This window comes from Copadichromis virginalis, linkage group LG18 (genome assembly GCF_057382275.1).
Source record: "Copadichromis virginalis isolate Kocher_CV1m ecotype Utaka linkage group LG18, C_Virginalis_male_GT1.1, whole genome shotgun sequence".
Taxonomy (NCBI): domain Eukaryota; kingdom Metazoa; phylum Chordata; class Actinopteri; order Cichliformes; family Cichlidae; genus Copadichromis; species Copadichromis virginalis.
Window position 1 is genome coordinate 24,418,944 of NC_140635.1, and position 15,071 is coordinate 24,434,014.

General features: G+C 41.5%; 2 protein-coding genes across 13 annotated transcripts in view; one reads left to right on the plus strand and one right to left on the minus strand.

Annotated features, from left to right (window-relative positions):
• The window catches only part of LOC146687923 (SPRY domain-containing SOCS box protein 4-like), an 85,092-nt gene that overhangs the window by 11,634 nt on the left and 58,387 nt on the right, over positions 1-15,071 (minus strand). The window lies entirely within an intron of this gene.
• Positions 8,476-10,609, plus strand: LOC146687924 (uncharacterized). Its single transcript, XM_085439840.1, has 2 exons — positions 8,476-8,659; positions 9,107-10,609. The coding sequence occupies exons 1-2, from the start codon at positions 8,476-8,478 to the stop codon at positions 10,288-10,290; spliced, it is 1,368 nt and encodes a 455-aa protein (XP_085295966.1). The 3' UTR covers positions 10,291-10,609.

Sequence of the window (15,071 nt, forward strand, 5' to 3'; positions counted from 1 at the left end):
TTTGCTCCTGCTTTATTTTTAAATACGCACACTTGTATGCTTGTGTGTTGTTGATGATGACGATTACTGGCAATAGAAATGTGAGTAAGGTACCGAATTCAGGTTTGCTCCCGCTTTATTTTTAAATACGCATACGGTACTTGTATGCGCCCTATGGTCCAGTGCGCCTTATGTGTGTGTTAAATACAGTAAGGGCACAAATGACTGAGACTGCGCCTTTTAGCACAGTGCGCCTTATGGTCGTGAATAGGGATGGGTATCGTTTAGGTTTTATCCGATACCGGTGCCAAATCGGTACTTTTGAAACGGTGCCGGTGCTCAAACGGTGCTCAAACCGGTGCTTAAAGAATAGAGAACACAAAATTGGTCCAAAAACCTCTCATGCTCAGCTGGTTTTTTGTAAAAAGATAACAATGTTAGCCTTTTCTGCAGCTATGGGGCATATATGGTATGATTCTTGGCTGGAAGCAGTGCTTAAACAATGGAAAAAACACAAACTTTGTCCAAAAACCTCTCATGTTTAACTGTTTTCCACTTTTTCTTTGGTCATTTTAGCCCTTTTGGCCAGGGTGAAGGGAGTATCTGCCATCAAACAAGAAGACAGCCGCATGTAGCTATGATGATGTTTGCTAGTTCACCTTACATGCATTAATGTAATAACGTGGTTAGCCTACTCAACGTAAATTACACACGAACAACATTTAGCTACTCACGCAGAGAAGAACGGCTGCTGCTGCCATCATCATCCGCCATCATTTCTGCTACACTGGCAGGGCTAGGGGCCAGGACTCTCCTCTTCGTGTTTTTGGGGGATGTTGCATAACAGGCAACCCACCCGCAGTAGATGCGCTCGGTGTGAGGTCTCGCAGCAAGCTATCAAATACGGCGCATTTCTGGGCTTTTAAAAAAAACGCTATGCGTCGCCAGGTGTTTCATCGGATTTGAGGTGTTACCTCCTTTGACAGTATCACAGTATCAGCTTAAAGCACTTGTTGCAGGCTGCTGAGTTTGCTCTAAAAGAACGTACGTACCTGGGCCTGCCTACTATCCTCGGAAACATAAAATGATTGGCTAGAAGTGTATCACAGCTCAGGAAAAAAAAAGCACCGAAATAAAGCACCGAAATGTGCGCTGCTTTTCGGTCTGGTTACTACCGTTTATGTCAGAACCGGTGCCATCATGGCACCGGACACCGGTACCCATCCCTAGTCGTGAAAATACGGTAGTCGATTTAAACTAAAAGAATTTCGCTCTCTAAATTATGACTAAAACTAAATGACATTTTAGACTGTGACTCACACTGAATCAGTTTTCTGTCAAAATTAACACCGCTGTTACAAACAACTGGTCTGTGGGCTTCCTGCTTGTGTTGTTGTTGGTCCTTTTTCCAGATGCAGAGAAGAGTAAAGTGATAACATACAAAGAGCTGTGGTGGACCCAAGTGTTAAAAACAGTGAAAATGATCCACTGCAGTCACGATCTGTGCTTCTCATGATATATTTTTAAAAATATTACTTCGCACTTTTCCTGTTCATGGTGAACTCTTGGTGTTGTTCCCTTTCCATCACTTTTCAAGCAATGAGTGTTCAACCTGAACTGAACTGAACAAGACTCTTGGATGAGAGGTGAAACACCTTCATGAACTAAGACGTCCATTTGCCTTCAGTTTAAACACTTATTACTACCATGGCTCAAAGACGACACAGTCGCTCAGCTGAGTGCTGTTTCCAATAGTTTGGACGGCAGTGCGGTGACATCACTTCATGTGATTTGAATGTTGATAAAGAGGAATTATAGAGTGCTGAAACAGCTTGGACTCAGAAGCAGCTACAGTAGTAGCTCTGGCTCCTCAGCAGGTTTAACACCAGTGCGTACGTTTAAACTGAAGTGATTTAAGAAACCACTGAAGGTATGAGCGCTGGCTGCGTTTATACTTGCGCGATGCAGTAACTGCACTGCTCTGCTCTCTGAGTGAAACTGAGAAGAAGCTTCTTTTACTGAAACGCAGGAAACACAGAAGACTTCTTGAGTTCATGCATGTACTGTCAGAGCTGTGAACACGGGCTTTTGCATTAGCAAGATAAGCAATCTTTACACTTTAAACCCTATTACTTTTTATTGCACAGAGGTTTAACTAGGTGCTAATCAACACAACATATATATATACTTAGATTTCTGGGAGGTTTCATCTCAGGAGTGTTAAGGAGCACTAATGTAGGGTTGTGGTCACTGAAGAAACCAAATTTCCTCCTTTTGGTGACCACATTTATACTTGCATGCTATTTTCCCAGCATTATTTTGCAGTTAACTAAGTTGTGTAAAACCACAAACTGCATAAACCAAAGTGGGTGGAGAAGACAGATGCACACATTACACAGAGAGGAAACGTCTAACTAAAACATGATCGTTTCCTTTGTCTCTCCCTCAAGTCTTCCTCCCTCCATTTGCCACGGCTTCATCTCATCTGTAACAATACACCTCTCCGCTCTTTTCTCCAGCGACGCTCTTCTATCCGCAAAGGAGAAGCCCCTCTGCTTGCTTTCTTCTCTGCTTCCACTTTCACACTCTACAGTTTATCCTCTTCCCTCTTCATACTCTCTAAGGTCACCGTGTTTGATCTTTCCTGGCATATAAGAATTTATTGCTGTTGGCTGAGAGCAGCATTATCTCAAAATGTCTACAAGAGACAGAAAAAAAAAAACAGGTCTGCATTGTGCCTGATGACAGTGCAGTTTTTAATCATTATCCAGTTTGTTTAGGAAGTGCTTGCTAAGCCCAAGAGGTTGAAGAATTTAGAGGAGCATGTAATCCTTTAATCCTTTAATTAAAGCCAATACAATATGAAAATGAATAAACTTGCAGTTGCAAGGTTTTCACATGGTGGCAGAGCTAGAATGTGGGCTGATGCAAAATCCCAAAGCTCGCTCCTAAGCTTGTGTACATATACACAGAGTAACAACAGTTCTATAATGTGACCCCTTGGTATATGTCACACCTGCTGGGTTTTTTTCCCCTCTCCTAATCTAAAACCAAACTATCACATAGCCGCAGACTGTTTTCCTGTTAACATGAAATACAAAAACAAAACCACACATTTACTCAAAGGAAACGCACAAACTGTCTTGCAAAAATGTTGACAGGTAGAAAAACGGATGCAAAGAGCACACATTACCGAGGGAAACACAAATGCAGGAAATCAAAGTGGCAAACAGACACACATCCCCCAAATCACAAAAGATCAGAAACACTCAAACGGTGTGAAGAAAACAAATACAGAATGCACACGCACGTCCACATGCACAGCCTTTGAGCTTGCTCAAGGGCAAATAAGTCCACTCAAGCACATGGCAGGGGTGGGTACTGATCTTAAGTACATTTTAATACAGAAGATAATTACCATAACTTTTGACTTTCTGATTTAAATAGCCTCCTTGCTAATTTACGCTTCTATTTTCCCCTTGTAGAAAAGGCTGTGTAAGGCTGCTTACATTCACAGTGCATATAACGTGCAGATGAGATTCTTTGAGGTTCTGGCAGAAAAACATATTTACATCCCTGAAAACTAAAAACTTCAAAAGCCTGTCAACATATTGATCTTTGGCCCATGAGTGTTCATGTGATCGCTACGTGACCACGCTTCACGGCCTGATTACGTATGCACCAGGTCAAGCCCATCTGTATACTCAACCTTCACTCGAGCTCATGGGCAAGGTTGTAAAAGTATTTGCAGAATCTTTCCATAGATACCAAACAACTCTAAACCATCTCTGCGGTGTTTTTGCAGCAGTACTTCTCGTGCACAAGCAGACACGACAATGTGAGGATCACGTTTTACAGTTAATGTAAATGCATGACAAACTCAAATTACATCGTGGACCACATAAAGCCCATATTGATCAACTGTGGGCTGGACCAGTTCAACTACAGAAATCTTAATATAACAAAAGAAGTGAAATTTCAACAGTATGTGTTAGTTTTTCTTCAATGATTAAAAAAAATAAATAAATCCTGCAGTAGTAAATAAAAGATATGTGCTAGTGTGGTTCTTTGTGCTTAAAATGTGAGAAGAAAATGTGAAGAATTACCAAAACCGTCCTGGCAGCTCATTTCCCACACTTTGCTGTAATTATAAAACAGGATTGTGGCCCAAAAGAAAAAAACTTCTATAGCCTATGGTCATTAAATAGTCATTTTGTCATTTAATTTTTTTTTTTTACTTAATTACTTTGATGTATGGCCATGGGAGAGGTCTTTATCAGCCAAGAAAAAAAAGCACCCATAAAAATTATTAAAATAGATTTTTAAGTCCAGAGTTTTCCAGAGTCGTCCAGTGGGCCGGACTGGAGTCTTTCCCGTGCTGTTTCTTGTCCTCAAGCCTAAACATAAGGCTTGATATGCTTAAACTACTTTTTACATATTTTAAATCTTTCTAATAGTGGGCCAAGTTTCTGGCTACATCAAACCAGAAAGTCAGCAGATTATCACGACACAGAAGCTTTAAGTGTGAGGCTGTTTCGAGACAGAAAGAAAAAATTGATTCTCGAGGCGCTGAATCTTTATCCCATTTAAAATCCGGTCTATCAGATACTTCCCTTGTTTTAATAGCCCTGCTGCGCAGCTTCCTGCCCGGTCTGAGTCTCAGTGCATTGCTTTTACTATATGCTCCCCCCAAGAGTGTGACTTTCACATTGTATGTAGAACAAATCAGTGCAGAATATTAAATATAAAGCCTGCTTAGATCTTCTGGGAGGCGAGCAGTGCAGTAAAAACAGCTTATAAATATTTAAATTGACAAATCTGAGCCTAGCCAGTAATGAGAAAGTGGGTTTAAATTATTCGTTATGACACAACAAAGAGAATTTGTATAAAATAACCAGATTCAAACGTCACAACAAAAACAAAAACAGCAAAGACGAGGATTAGCGGGAGGTGTTTCTTTATTCTCCGACTCCTCTGCAAACACTAGAAGCTGAACTTTGCCAAACATCCTTCACAGACATGGAGAGAAGTTACTAATGTACCTCCGGTGGCATCCTATATCTGCTTCCCCAGTTCATTGTGTGACACCAACAGTTTTTACCACTATCACACTTTAGGACACACTGAAGACGCCACTGTGCAGAACTAATGCTGTAATGTTGCAACAATCCATGGAGGATTTGTTAGAAAACGCTTTCATACTAAAAAATGGGGGGTGGGGGGGGATGCAGCCACGAGTTGGGAGCACTAATGGCTACAAACAAAGTTGTTCTAAGCCCGTCCCACACAGACAAATCCTTTGTTTTTCAAGTCCTCCTAGAGCAAACTCCTCCTTGAAATGTTTGGGTAACTTTAAATCGTCAGTGGTATGACTCACGTCTTACCGGCCACATTAGTGTCACGCAGAAAGATGGGCACTGTGGGCAGAGCTGGCCGGTACAGCGGAGCTGGTGGTAACACAAGCCACAGTGGTGCTTCTTTTTTAAGCCCTGCTCTCTTTTTACCATTACTGTAAATCCACTGTTTACCGTCTCCTCTGGGAAGGCAGGCAGAGAGATAAGAGAGAGGGAAGAACAGAAGATGTAAGAGAGCGGTAGACAGGAATAAAGGGAGCAAGGGAAGGGGTGAAGAAGAGGTAAAAAGAGCAAAGTAGATGAAGCAGAGAAAGATGTGAAGAGGTCGTGAGATAAGAGGGAAGGGTGGACTCGACAGAGTGAGAGTGATAAATAGGTAGAGACAGAGCACAGTGGGCCTGTCTGACCCTCAGATCCCCTTGAACTGCAGGAAGGCGGCTTTAGTCATACAAATCTCAATTTTAGAGGAAATCGTTGGCATGATTTACTAAGAACATCTTAAATTAAGAGACCCAGACCTTGTGTGTAAAGAGACTGAAGACTCGGGATTTTTCAAACTGTGCATTTAACCTGTGTAAGATATGTCAAGGACATTATTACTTCAAGCCAGAATAACCAGTCTACACAGCATTTTGGCATCTTTTAGCTACTTTTTTGCTTGAATTTAACTCTTACTGCTTCAATTTAGTCTTACTGTTCCCATTAACCTCGTTAGCATTTAGCTAATTAGCCATGGTTTTCATAAAATGCTGTTAAAGTCGTACTTACAATAGCCCAGTGGCCAAAAACATGTGTTAATGGTGTGAAATGGTGCAGTTCACAACAACTTATTGAGTAACATGATGACACTGGATCACTTACACACATATCTAATCTGAGTGTGCTACAGTTGTAACCTGCACAGGGTGTCCTATAACAGCTTGTATAGGCTCCAGCTTAAAAGAGTAGATGGATAGAGGAACAGCCAGAGAGAACAGATGACAAGGAGTTCTGTGGCATATTATTAACTAATTAATAAGGTTATTAATGTAAAAGTGGATATAAAAAAATCTCTTTTTAGATGAGAAAATACCAAAGATGCAACAAAAATAACAAATTCACAGAAAGACTGAATAACTGTATAAATGATTGGCTGATGCTACTGGGAATGTTTCTATGGTTCAGACACCAACATCTGCTATTTCAGTGTATTCCTCCTACTGCTCACTGTGGCTGTGATAATAGAAAGCTGGCGTTCCCTGTAACACAAACCAATCAATGGATTATAGGAGAGTCCATAATCTATTTCTTATGGATAAATGCTTTTAAAACAACTGAATAATTAAACAAACCTAGACAGAGAGTGCCTGGCTTTAGCACATTAACAGATGTAATGTGCTGTGTAAACACTATTTCAGAATTTCAAAGATGGGCAGCCTCATTAGAGAGAGTAACCTAATTATATACACAATTAGGAAGGTCGCTGTGTGTTTGTGTGTGTGCCAGAAGAAAAGAAGGACGACAGAGGGAGAAAAACAAAGCAGTAGAAGAAGAAGCAGATCAAAGTTCAAAACAAATTAAAAAAAAGAAAAGAAGAAGAAGCGAGGAAAGTTTGGGGACAGCATATGTGTGGAAAAGGCTGCTGTTCCTGTAGCCTCAAGGCAACTCAAGGATCATCACACACACACACAAACACAGGCATTGACACTTCCTGTAAACAAACATGAGTTCTTACACGTGCACACATTCAGCAGGCACTCCTTTGCCACCGACCTAATAGAAACAGACTGAGCTAAAAACCCAGCTGATCCTTCACTGGCTTAACCTCTCAGGTCAGAGCATGGATTCCCCCAGCACGCGCACGCACGCGCACACACACACACACACACACACACACACACACACACACACACACACACACACGCACGCACGCACGCACGCACGCACGCACGCACGCACACACACACACACACACAAGCATCAGGTGCAAAACAAAAAAGGGGATCAGGTGCAAAAACAGAGAGGTAAGAGAGACAGAAGTGATGGAGACTGAACCGTGGAATCTAACCTGGGATTGTAATCCACCTCTGTGGTTCTAATTTAGAAATCAGCTAATTTACAAGAAAAGTTAAAATATCTTCACTTGATTATCTTTAATGTTGCGCCTCTATTTGCACCTAGAACACAAAATGCTGCTAAACGCAGCAAGTCCATGTTCATGTTCATCCAGCACAATGGCCTAAGCTGTGAGCAAGACAATTTTAAAGGAGAAATGCAGCACATCTCAGGTTTCAGAGCCTTATAATATACTATTACTGATCATTCTGACATCATGTTAAGTTTAGCTGTGCTGACTTTAGCTTTAGATAATGGAAAACTGTAACAATCAATAGTGCTGCTGCTCACGCACAAAAACAACACAGGCTGACGCAAAATTGCAGGCATGTGTTCACAGTCCGAGTACACCGTTATCTGTGAGGTGCACGTGCTCAGATTAAGGTTAGTGACGCACGGCACGTGAGCCCGGACATTACGCAGCAGAGACAGAGAGGTTTATGATCAAAACAAGCTGTAAAATCATAAAACCTGTAAGACAAAAAAAAACAAAAAAACGGAAGTAAAGCGGGGCGAGTAAGTCGATGAGCAATCTGTCAAGGAAATGAACTTTTTTAATTCAGGTGATGAGGATGTTTACCACTTCATATATTAATAATTTACTAAGACAAAAACAAAAATAGCAGTAATACGAAGGACTCATTTTGGCCTTTAGAGTAAAAATGCATCGACTTAAGTATTAAAACGTTTTAGAAAGTTATGCAAGTAAAACATGTAAACCTACATTCGATCGCTTATAGTAAATCTGCGCATGCTGTTATTGTGCTGCAGCTTCTACTGCAGTGTCCCTACATACAGGAAGCCATTCACATTTAATTGATGCAAGCTTACCATCTCCATTATGCTGTAATGCAACAACGCTGCTTGTACATTATTGTACATTTAAATCTTGGTGTAGGAAATAAACAAATTTCAAAAGTTAAAAAACAAAATAATTGTTAAAAACAAACTGACGGAAATCATAAACGATTTGATGGTTTAATCATTCTCAGGAATATCAAGAGAGCAATAAAAACTGGGAGGTGCATTTGTCAAACTTCATAAGTGGATGGAGTATCCGCTCTGCCAGACTGCACTGCTCAACACTCTTCATGTTACAGGCTGTTTATCCTGGGAAGCTGGATTCAGGAATCCCCGCTGTGGTACCAAAGTTGTTATGGAGGAAACTTATACTAGCTACATCTGGAAATCACCCGCAATGGAGAGCTGGTGGAACACACCTATGCATGCAAGTAAGTAATTGCAATCCTAGAAGGCGTATTTGTGACGAGATTTCACAAAAGTTAAATAATAATAATAATAATAAAAATTTCTGCAGGCAAATCTAAGACCAGAATTTGTGCATGACGTTTTGACTGAGCGGGCTTTAGTTTTCAGATATTGTTTTGCTGTTAAAGATAACAGCAGGCATCTGTTAGTAACAAACCTCCAGTGTGCAAAACACTGAAGGGAAGAAAGATGCAGAAAAGCCTGAGTGTTGTTTCAAATCTCTCCAAGACAGTGAAATGGATATGATTCATATGAGGTGTAAAATATGATTACAAGTGGGCGAGTATGAGTCACTCCTGCCACTCACTGCACTCTACCTTTCTTGACTTTAGCAATTGACAAATCTATAACAAGCACACTGAACTCAGGCCTTTGGATTCAAAGTTTTCTTGCCCTTTTCTTTCCAACAGCATCACGCGCACTCAAAGCTTTGCTGCTTGGTCCCAGGAGGACAGGGAAGAGCTCCACGGGTAACACCCTGTTGGGTCGAGGGCGGGTTTTTGACACGAGAGGAGGAGGGGCCAGTGCAGCAGCTGGTGCTGTCACTGCTGGACGCCATTTGACCGTGGTGGATGCACAGGGCTGGGGAACATCTGAGGACTTTGTTCCCAAAGAGGAGAAAATTGAACTCCTGAGAGCATTATCGCTGTGTGGAACTGAGGGGCCTCATGTGGTTCTGTTAGTGATTCCTCTTATGGACTTTACCGAGTCTGAGAGGAAAGCAGTAGAGAGAAGGATGGAAATCTTCACCTCTGCTCTCTGGAGACACACAATGGTGTTGTTCACTTTTGGAGACTTGCTAAAAGAAAAAGGCTGCAGCGTACAGGAGCACATCCAAACAGGTGGCCCTGCTCTGAAGTGGCTGATGGAGAAATGTCACTATCGATACCATGTGCTGGATAACAAGGCAGCTGTTAATTGCACGCAGGGGGGACTAAAGCAGGAGGTGAACAGAAGTGGAAGGAGACAGGAATGGACTTGGCTGAAGAAAACTGACAAAGAAGCACGAGGGGTGAGCACCGGAGGCGAGCTGGATAGGAGACGAGAAGGAGAGCAGCAGCAAGTGAGAGAGCTGCTGAGCAAAGTGGAGGATATGCTGGAGGAGAACGGGGGGTGGCACTTCTCCTTTCACATGTACCAAAGGCTGGAGGAGGAATGGAAACGCAGAGAGCAGCAGCTGAGAGCTTTGCTCGAGGCACAGACAGAAGTGGGAAGTGCGAGGAGAAAACAAAAGACGGCAGAGACAAAGGCAGAAGTGGAGCCAGAACAACAGCAGAGTTTGGAGGCTGAAGAGCAGGAACAAAGCCGAAAGAAAGAGCTAGAGAACAAGGAGGGATGTGTGCAGAGGGAGATAAACACAGGGGAAGAGCGAGAAGAGGGAGTCGAGGTGGAGCTGATGAGACTGAGCAGTGAGGAGGAGAGGTGGGATACGAGCTCGGAGAGCGGGAGGGAGAGAGAAGAAGAGGAGGAGAGAGAAAAGATGAGGGGGCAGCTGGATGAGGAGAACACTGAGGTAAAGACTGGAACAGTGACTTCATGTTGGCCCAGTGGGGGTCCAAGGTTAGTTTTAAAGCCAATCAGGAGGCTGGCCTAAGGCAGTAATAACCACCAACTCCAACAACAACATCTGGTCATTTACTCTCGTGTGCTGTAACAAAAACTCTTGTCATGTGATCACCCATGAGAAAATAAACAAGAGAACAAATCCGGATCTTCACAGACCTACACGCAGCCACAGGCCGTTTACAAAGACTGCCTTCACAAAGCTGAGCCAACTGGCTTCACATTTATATTTAGTATAGACATGAGAGTGGGAAGGAAGTGTATGTCCCAAAAAAATGTCAAACTACTCACCGAGTGTATTTAAAGGACTAAAATGGTATCAAGTCATTAAATAAATACTGTTTTTTTTTTTCCATTTGCATTGCGTGTCAGTCATTGGTTCCATTGGTTATAACTGCACATATACCAGTCTGCTTCTAAAATCATCAGGAATGTGAGACACTGTGTGATTTCAGTCCTCACTTTTCTAATTATGCACATCTCCAAACTGTTGCAACAGTTCCTAATTTTAAAAATATTTGCAGCACTCTTGCACTCGAGTAATTAAAATCCAATTTCCCTTCTTGGGATAAACAGACACAAATAAAGAAACTCTGCTATCTGGAGAAAAAGTTAGCGGATGAACTCTGATAAAGGAGGATGCTTTCTTAACACCGCTCTCATTATTTTCCCCTCTTATATTTTTAGATTTTCAATTTGTAAATAAAATTGAGGCACTGTCACTCCATTCGAGGTTTTCAGCCTAAGCCGAGGCACGTGTGCTGTGCCACCCATTTCATTAAATCTCAGCAAACTGTCAATTGGCTTCAGGGGATTGCCGTCTCTCTTCGACTGACAGACTGTTAATTCTCATCTCTGGCTCGCAGTCATGATGCCGTGCGAGGTCATTTGTGCCGTAAGCAGCGAGGTCACTGTCTGCCCAAGACACCAGGCGTGACCAGAAAAGGCCATTTCAAATGCACATATTCAGATAAATATTTCATTAGGAGAGCTCCAGACTGTTCAGATTGTTAAGAAAAAATAAATCCAACCCAACTATTCATAAAAATTTGTTTTTTTTTTTGTTTTTTTCATTTCTTTGCCATTTTTGAAGCAATGCAAAGATTTTCAACACTGTATTAATTAGTGAGCGTTCAGACGCTGCATTTGTTTTCATCCTGCCGCTTCTTTTAATTAGATACAGAAAGCTGCTGTGATATTAATTTGGTCCAAGAAGTCTGCTGTCTCCAGACATGAGCTGCTGAGATTTGTGTTTACAGAGCTTCACTGGAACCAAACGTTACACCAGATGCTTTCAGCAGTCACCTCTTCCCAGGCAGACTGTGTGATCTATCAGTGATCGAGTTTATGAGTTTAAATACAAAATGTCATAAACTCCTTTTAATAGAGATTGCTTTAAAACTAACCCACCTTGCTACCTCTGAACATTGATGTCAGAGGCCCATTAAAACCAGTTATTTTAGGATGAATGGTGGGCCCTAACATACAAACTCACTTGCTAAAGTTCAAAAAAACGAACGAACGCCGGAAAGTTTTATTTTTCCAAAAATCACGACTTTTTTAATCAGTCGGTCCAACAATAAAAGCTTTCAGCTGACCCCGCAGCCGTGTTCTTAGAGCTGACAAAATTGTTAGCGTGTAACTGCTGCCAGTAATCTTCTATTTGATAACACAGTAAAGTTCCTCCTTCAAAGTCTCTGTGTTGACATCTCTGACGAAATTGCAACTCATCTGGAATTTGATACCTTGTTATGATTTTTATTGGACTTCGTTGCACAAGATGAAGTCTGACACACGGTTGGGTGAGCACTATCAGCTCTAAATATGCCGTGAAATTCCTTATCAAGACAAACCGTGGCTGGGAACAAAGTGTTTTGGGAATAGTTGCCAATTAGTGAATGAAAGGTTTATCTGCAATCAGTGTTATGTAATAGCAGATCGCTATTGGTCAGGAGTCCACACTTCAACATAAGAGGTGCTTGTGAAATGTTAAAGAGTACAAGTGAAATTATTAAACAGAAGAATTGGAAAGGCGTTCACCTTTAATAGTAATATAGTGAATGACGTGGAGCTATAAATAACCCTCTGCACCTTTTATTTGTCTGGCTCCAATAGCTGTTTGAGGTGAGCACTCGTCTGGGCCACTGCTGTTGCTATGAAACAACTGACAACCCATTTAATGTGCAGCACTAGTGAGCTAAAAGCTGAAATATCTTTGACTTTTAGCGCTGGAATGTGCTCCGCTCGAGCAGCAAGAGGTATGAGTGGCGTCCGATAAAGCTGTAGCCCGGTCACAAACTCAGCTTTAGTATATCTGCACAGACTCACTGTCAATGACAGGCTCAGCGTGTACTTAAATGCTAGTGCTCACCTCAAATGACATGGTCATGACTACGACAGTGTTTCCTTAACATCTAACATAGCATCTCCCTTAACTAACGTTTAATGTTAGTCGTCTTGTCTCTGTGGTAATTATCTCACATTTGAGTTTTTCCTGTTTTGCTGTGATTGCTGGTTTTCCCCGTACATCTCTTTTGATCTTTTTCAGAACCTTTGATTTTGTTCAAATATGCCTAATCCTTTAAAAGTCTCCAATTAATCCCCTGCGTATCCGTAGTCAGATCGTCCTCTTCAGAGGGGTTTACTGTGAAGCAAGATTAATGGGTTAGCAATCTATGTTGAGCTTGTCTGTGTGACAAAAGTGCCCATCTTTTTACATGACTAGGCGAGCTGGTCATGTAAAAACAACACACACGCGCGATGAATACCTGTTCAGCCATCACATTAGAAACAAACAGCAGCACTGAGAGCCCAATCGGCATTAAAATAACTCAAACTCAATTGCTTATTTTCTCACTCTGTGATTTCTGGCAGCATTAACCTTTTGTCTTGCTTGTAACTGTGTTGCTATATTATTTTTTATGTTTTTTATAGATTTTTTTTTTTAAACCCCATTTTATTATCATTACCTGATAACATCTGTGACTGAAGTAGGCGGCACTCATAAGGATCATTTTGTGTGAAAGAAGACTCATATGACGTGTGAAACGCCCCCATTCATGCGAGCAGACAGAGAGACTGAAACAGAAAGCCCGACTTGACAGAGAAACCTGATAATTGCTGTTGTGATGCCCATTATCTCTGACTGGAGTAGGAAAGCCTGGCTTTATTGAGCCGCCTTTGTAGTATACCCCTCTAGTTATTTTCATGATCTTTGTTTAGGATCATGTTGAGGCTCCTTGTTTAGGCTTTAAGTTTTTATCTTTTTTTGCTGGCTTAATTAAGAAGGGGTTTTTTTGTTATTTCTTGCCTCAGTGTCCTGCCTTTGGTTCCTATCTAAAACCATATTTTTGAGACGTTTAGCTTTGCAAAGGTGGGTGAAAAGTGTGAAAACTGAGAAAAGCAGGGCATCATTTTTTTCTTCTTTCTCTGTACTTTGCACCAAAAAGCATGGTGTTGCAAGTCATTAATAATGAAGAAGGGGTCAGAGTGTTAATTTGAGGTCTAAATCTTTAGACGTTACCCATGACCGGCCATACCCCACCGAAGTAAGACAGTTAAGCAGAGGTGTGAGGTCAATGTGTTTCTTTGACGTCCAATATCAGTTCTTTGTGATTATAGCGACTGAATGTGGAGAAACAGACGAATTGTTGAGACTTTTTTTTTTTCTTAACTGACCTTAAGCTGCAGTGTGCTTGAGATAAAATCAGCCTGTATGTGACACATGAACTAAAAGTGAGTTTGACACCCCCGGTCTCCACACGTCCCACAGTCTGGTTGATAAATGGACTCATAAGAGGTTTCTAGAGGTTTCTGATACTACTCGTCGTCCTTTGAAGTCGCTACCATCACTTAAAAGCTTCACAGAACTGCTAAAACTTTTGCAGCCACCAGGATAACAAAGAAACAAACAAAAAAAGCGAACTGAATCAAAGCTGCTAATTTTCTCGTATTCTTTTTCTATTGTTTCTTCAACATTATCACAAAGCACTCACCACAGTCGTTGAGATACACAGTTTTACATGTTAACCTGGCCTAGAAACCTAGTAAGCTTGAGGCGCTAGTAAACCACATCTTTGGCCCTTTAACAAAAAACTATACCTTGATGTTACAAAGTGCATAAGTTGCAGCTTTTTTGTCTTTCTCAGCAAATCTACAAAAAAAGCCACAGCTTTTGTTGACCTTGATGCTGAAGTCCATTCTTGTTTCCTCACTGATACAAAGGTGCTTTCAAGATGTGATTAGCTCAGTCTAGAAGAGACTGACAGACAGACAAAACCAGTGAGCTTATTTGACCCCAGCTGAAAATAATACTCTGCCAACTACAAAAAAGAAATTGTTACTAACCAACACGCACATAAGTCATAATTACGTAAATGCTCACGTAAATGCAAAAGTGTCCGACTGATCTGATTAATGCGGTTCTGTCTTTCCTCTCTTTGCTGAGGCACTGCTGTGTGCTTATGCAGCCTTGTATCCGTGCATGACGTGACAAACAAAACAAAGACACTAGCTGTGTTTTCTAGATAAAAGAGATGAGCTCGTAATGGAAGAGATGAGTACCAAGTGAATGCTGCATATAACTGTAGTTTATGTGAGGTCATACAGGCCTCTCACACACTGTTCAAGGATTTTTCTGGCATGTCTCCATTTACTCACTCACCTTCCCCCTAGCTTCGGGCTCATAAACAAGTCATACGCTAGTCATCTTAACACCGCTGAGCTGAGACGACCCACGGTGCCGCTTCATGCTCTAAAACGATTCAGTGCAAGGTGACTTTTTCGGCTATTTTTTTGCTCTGATGCACTCCG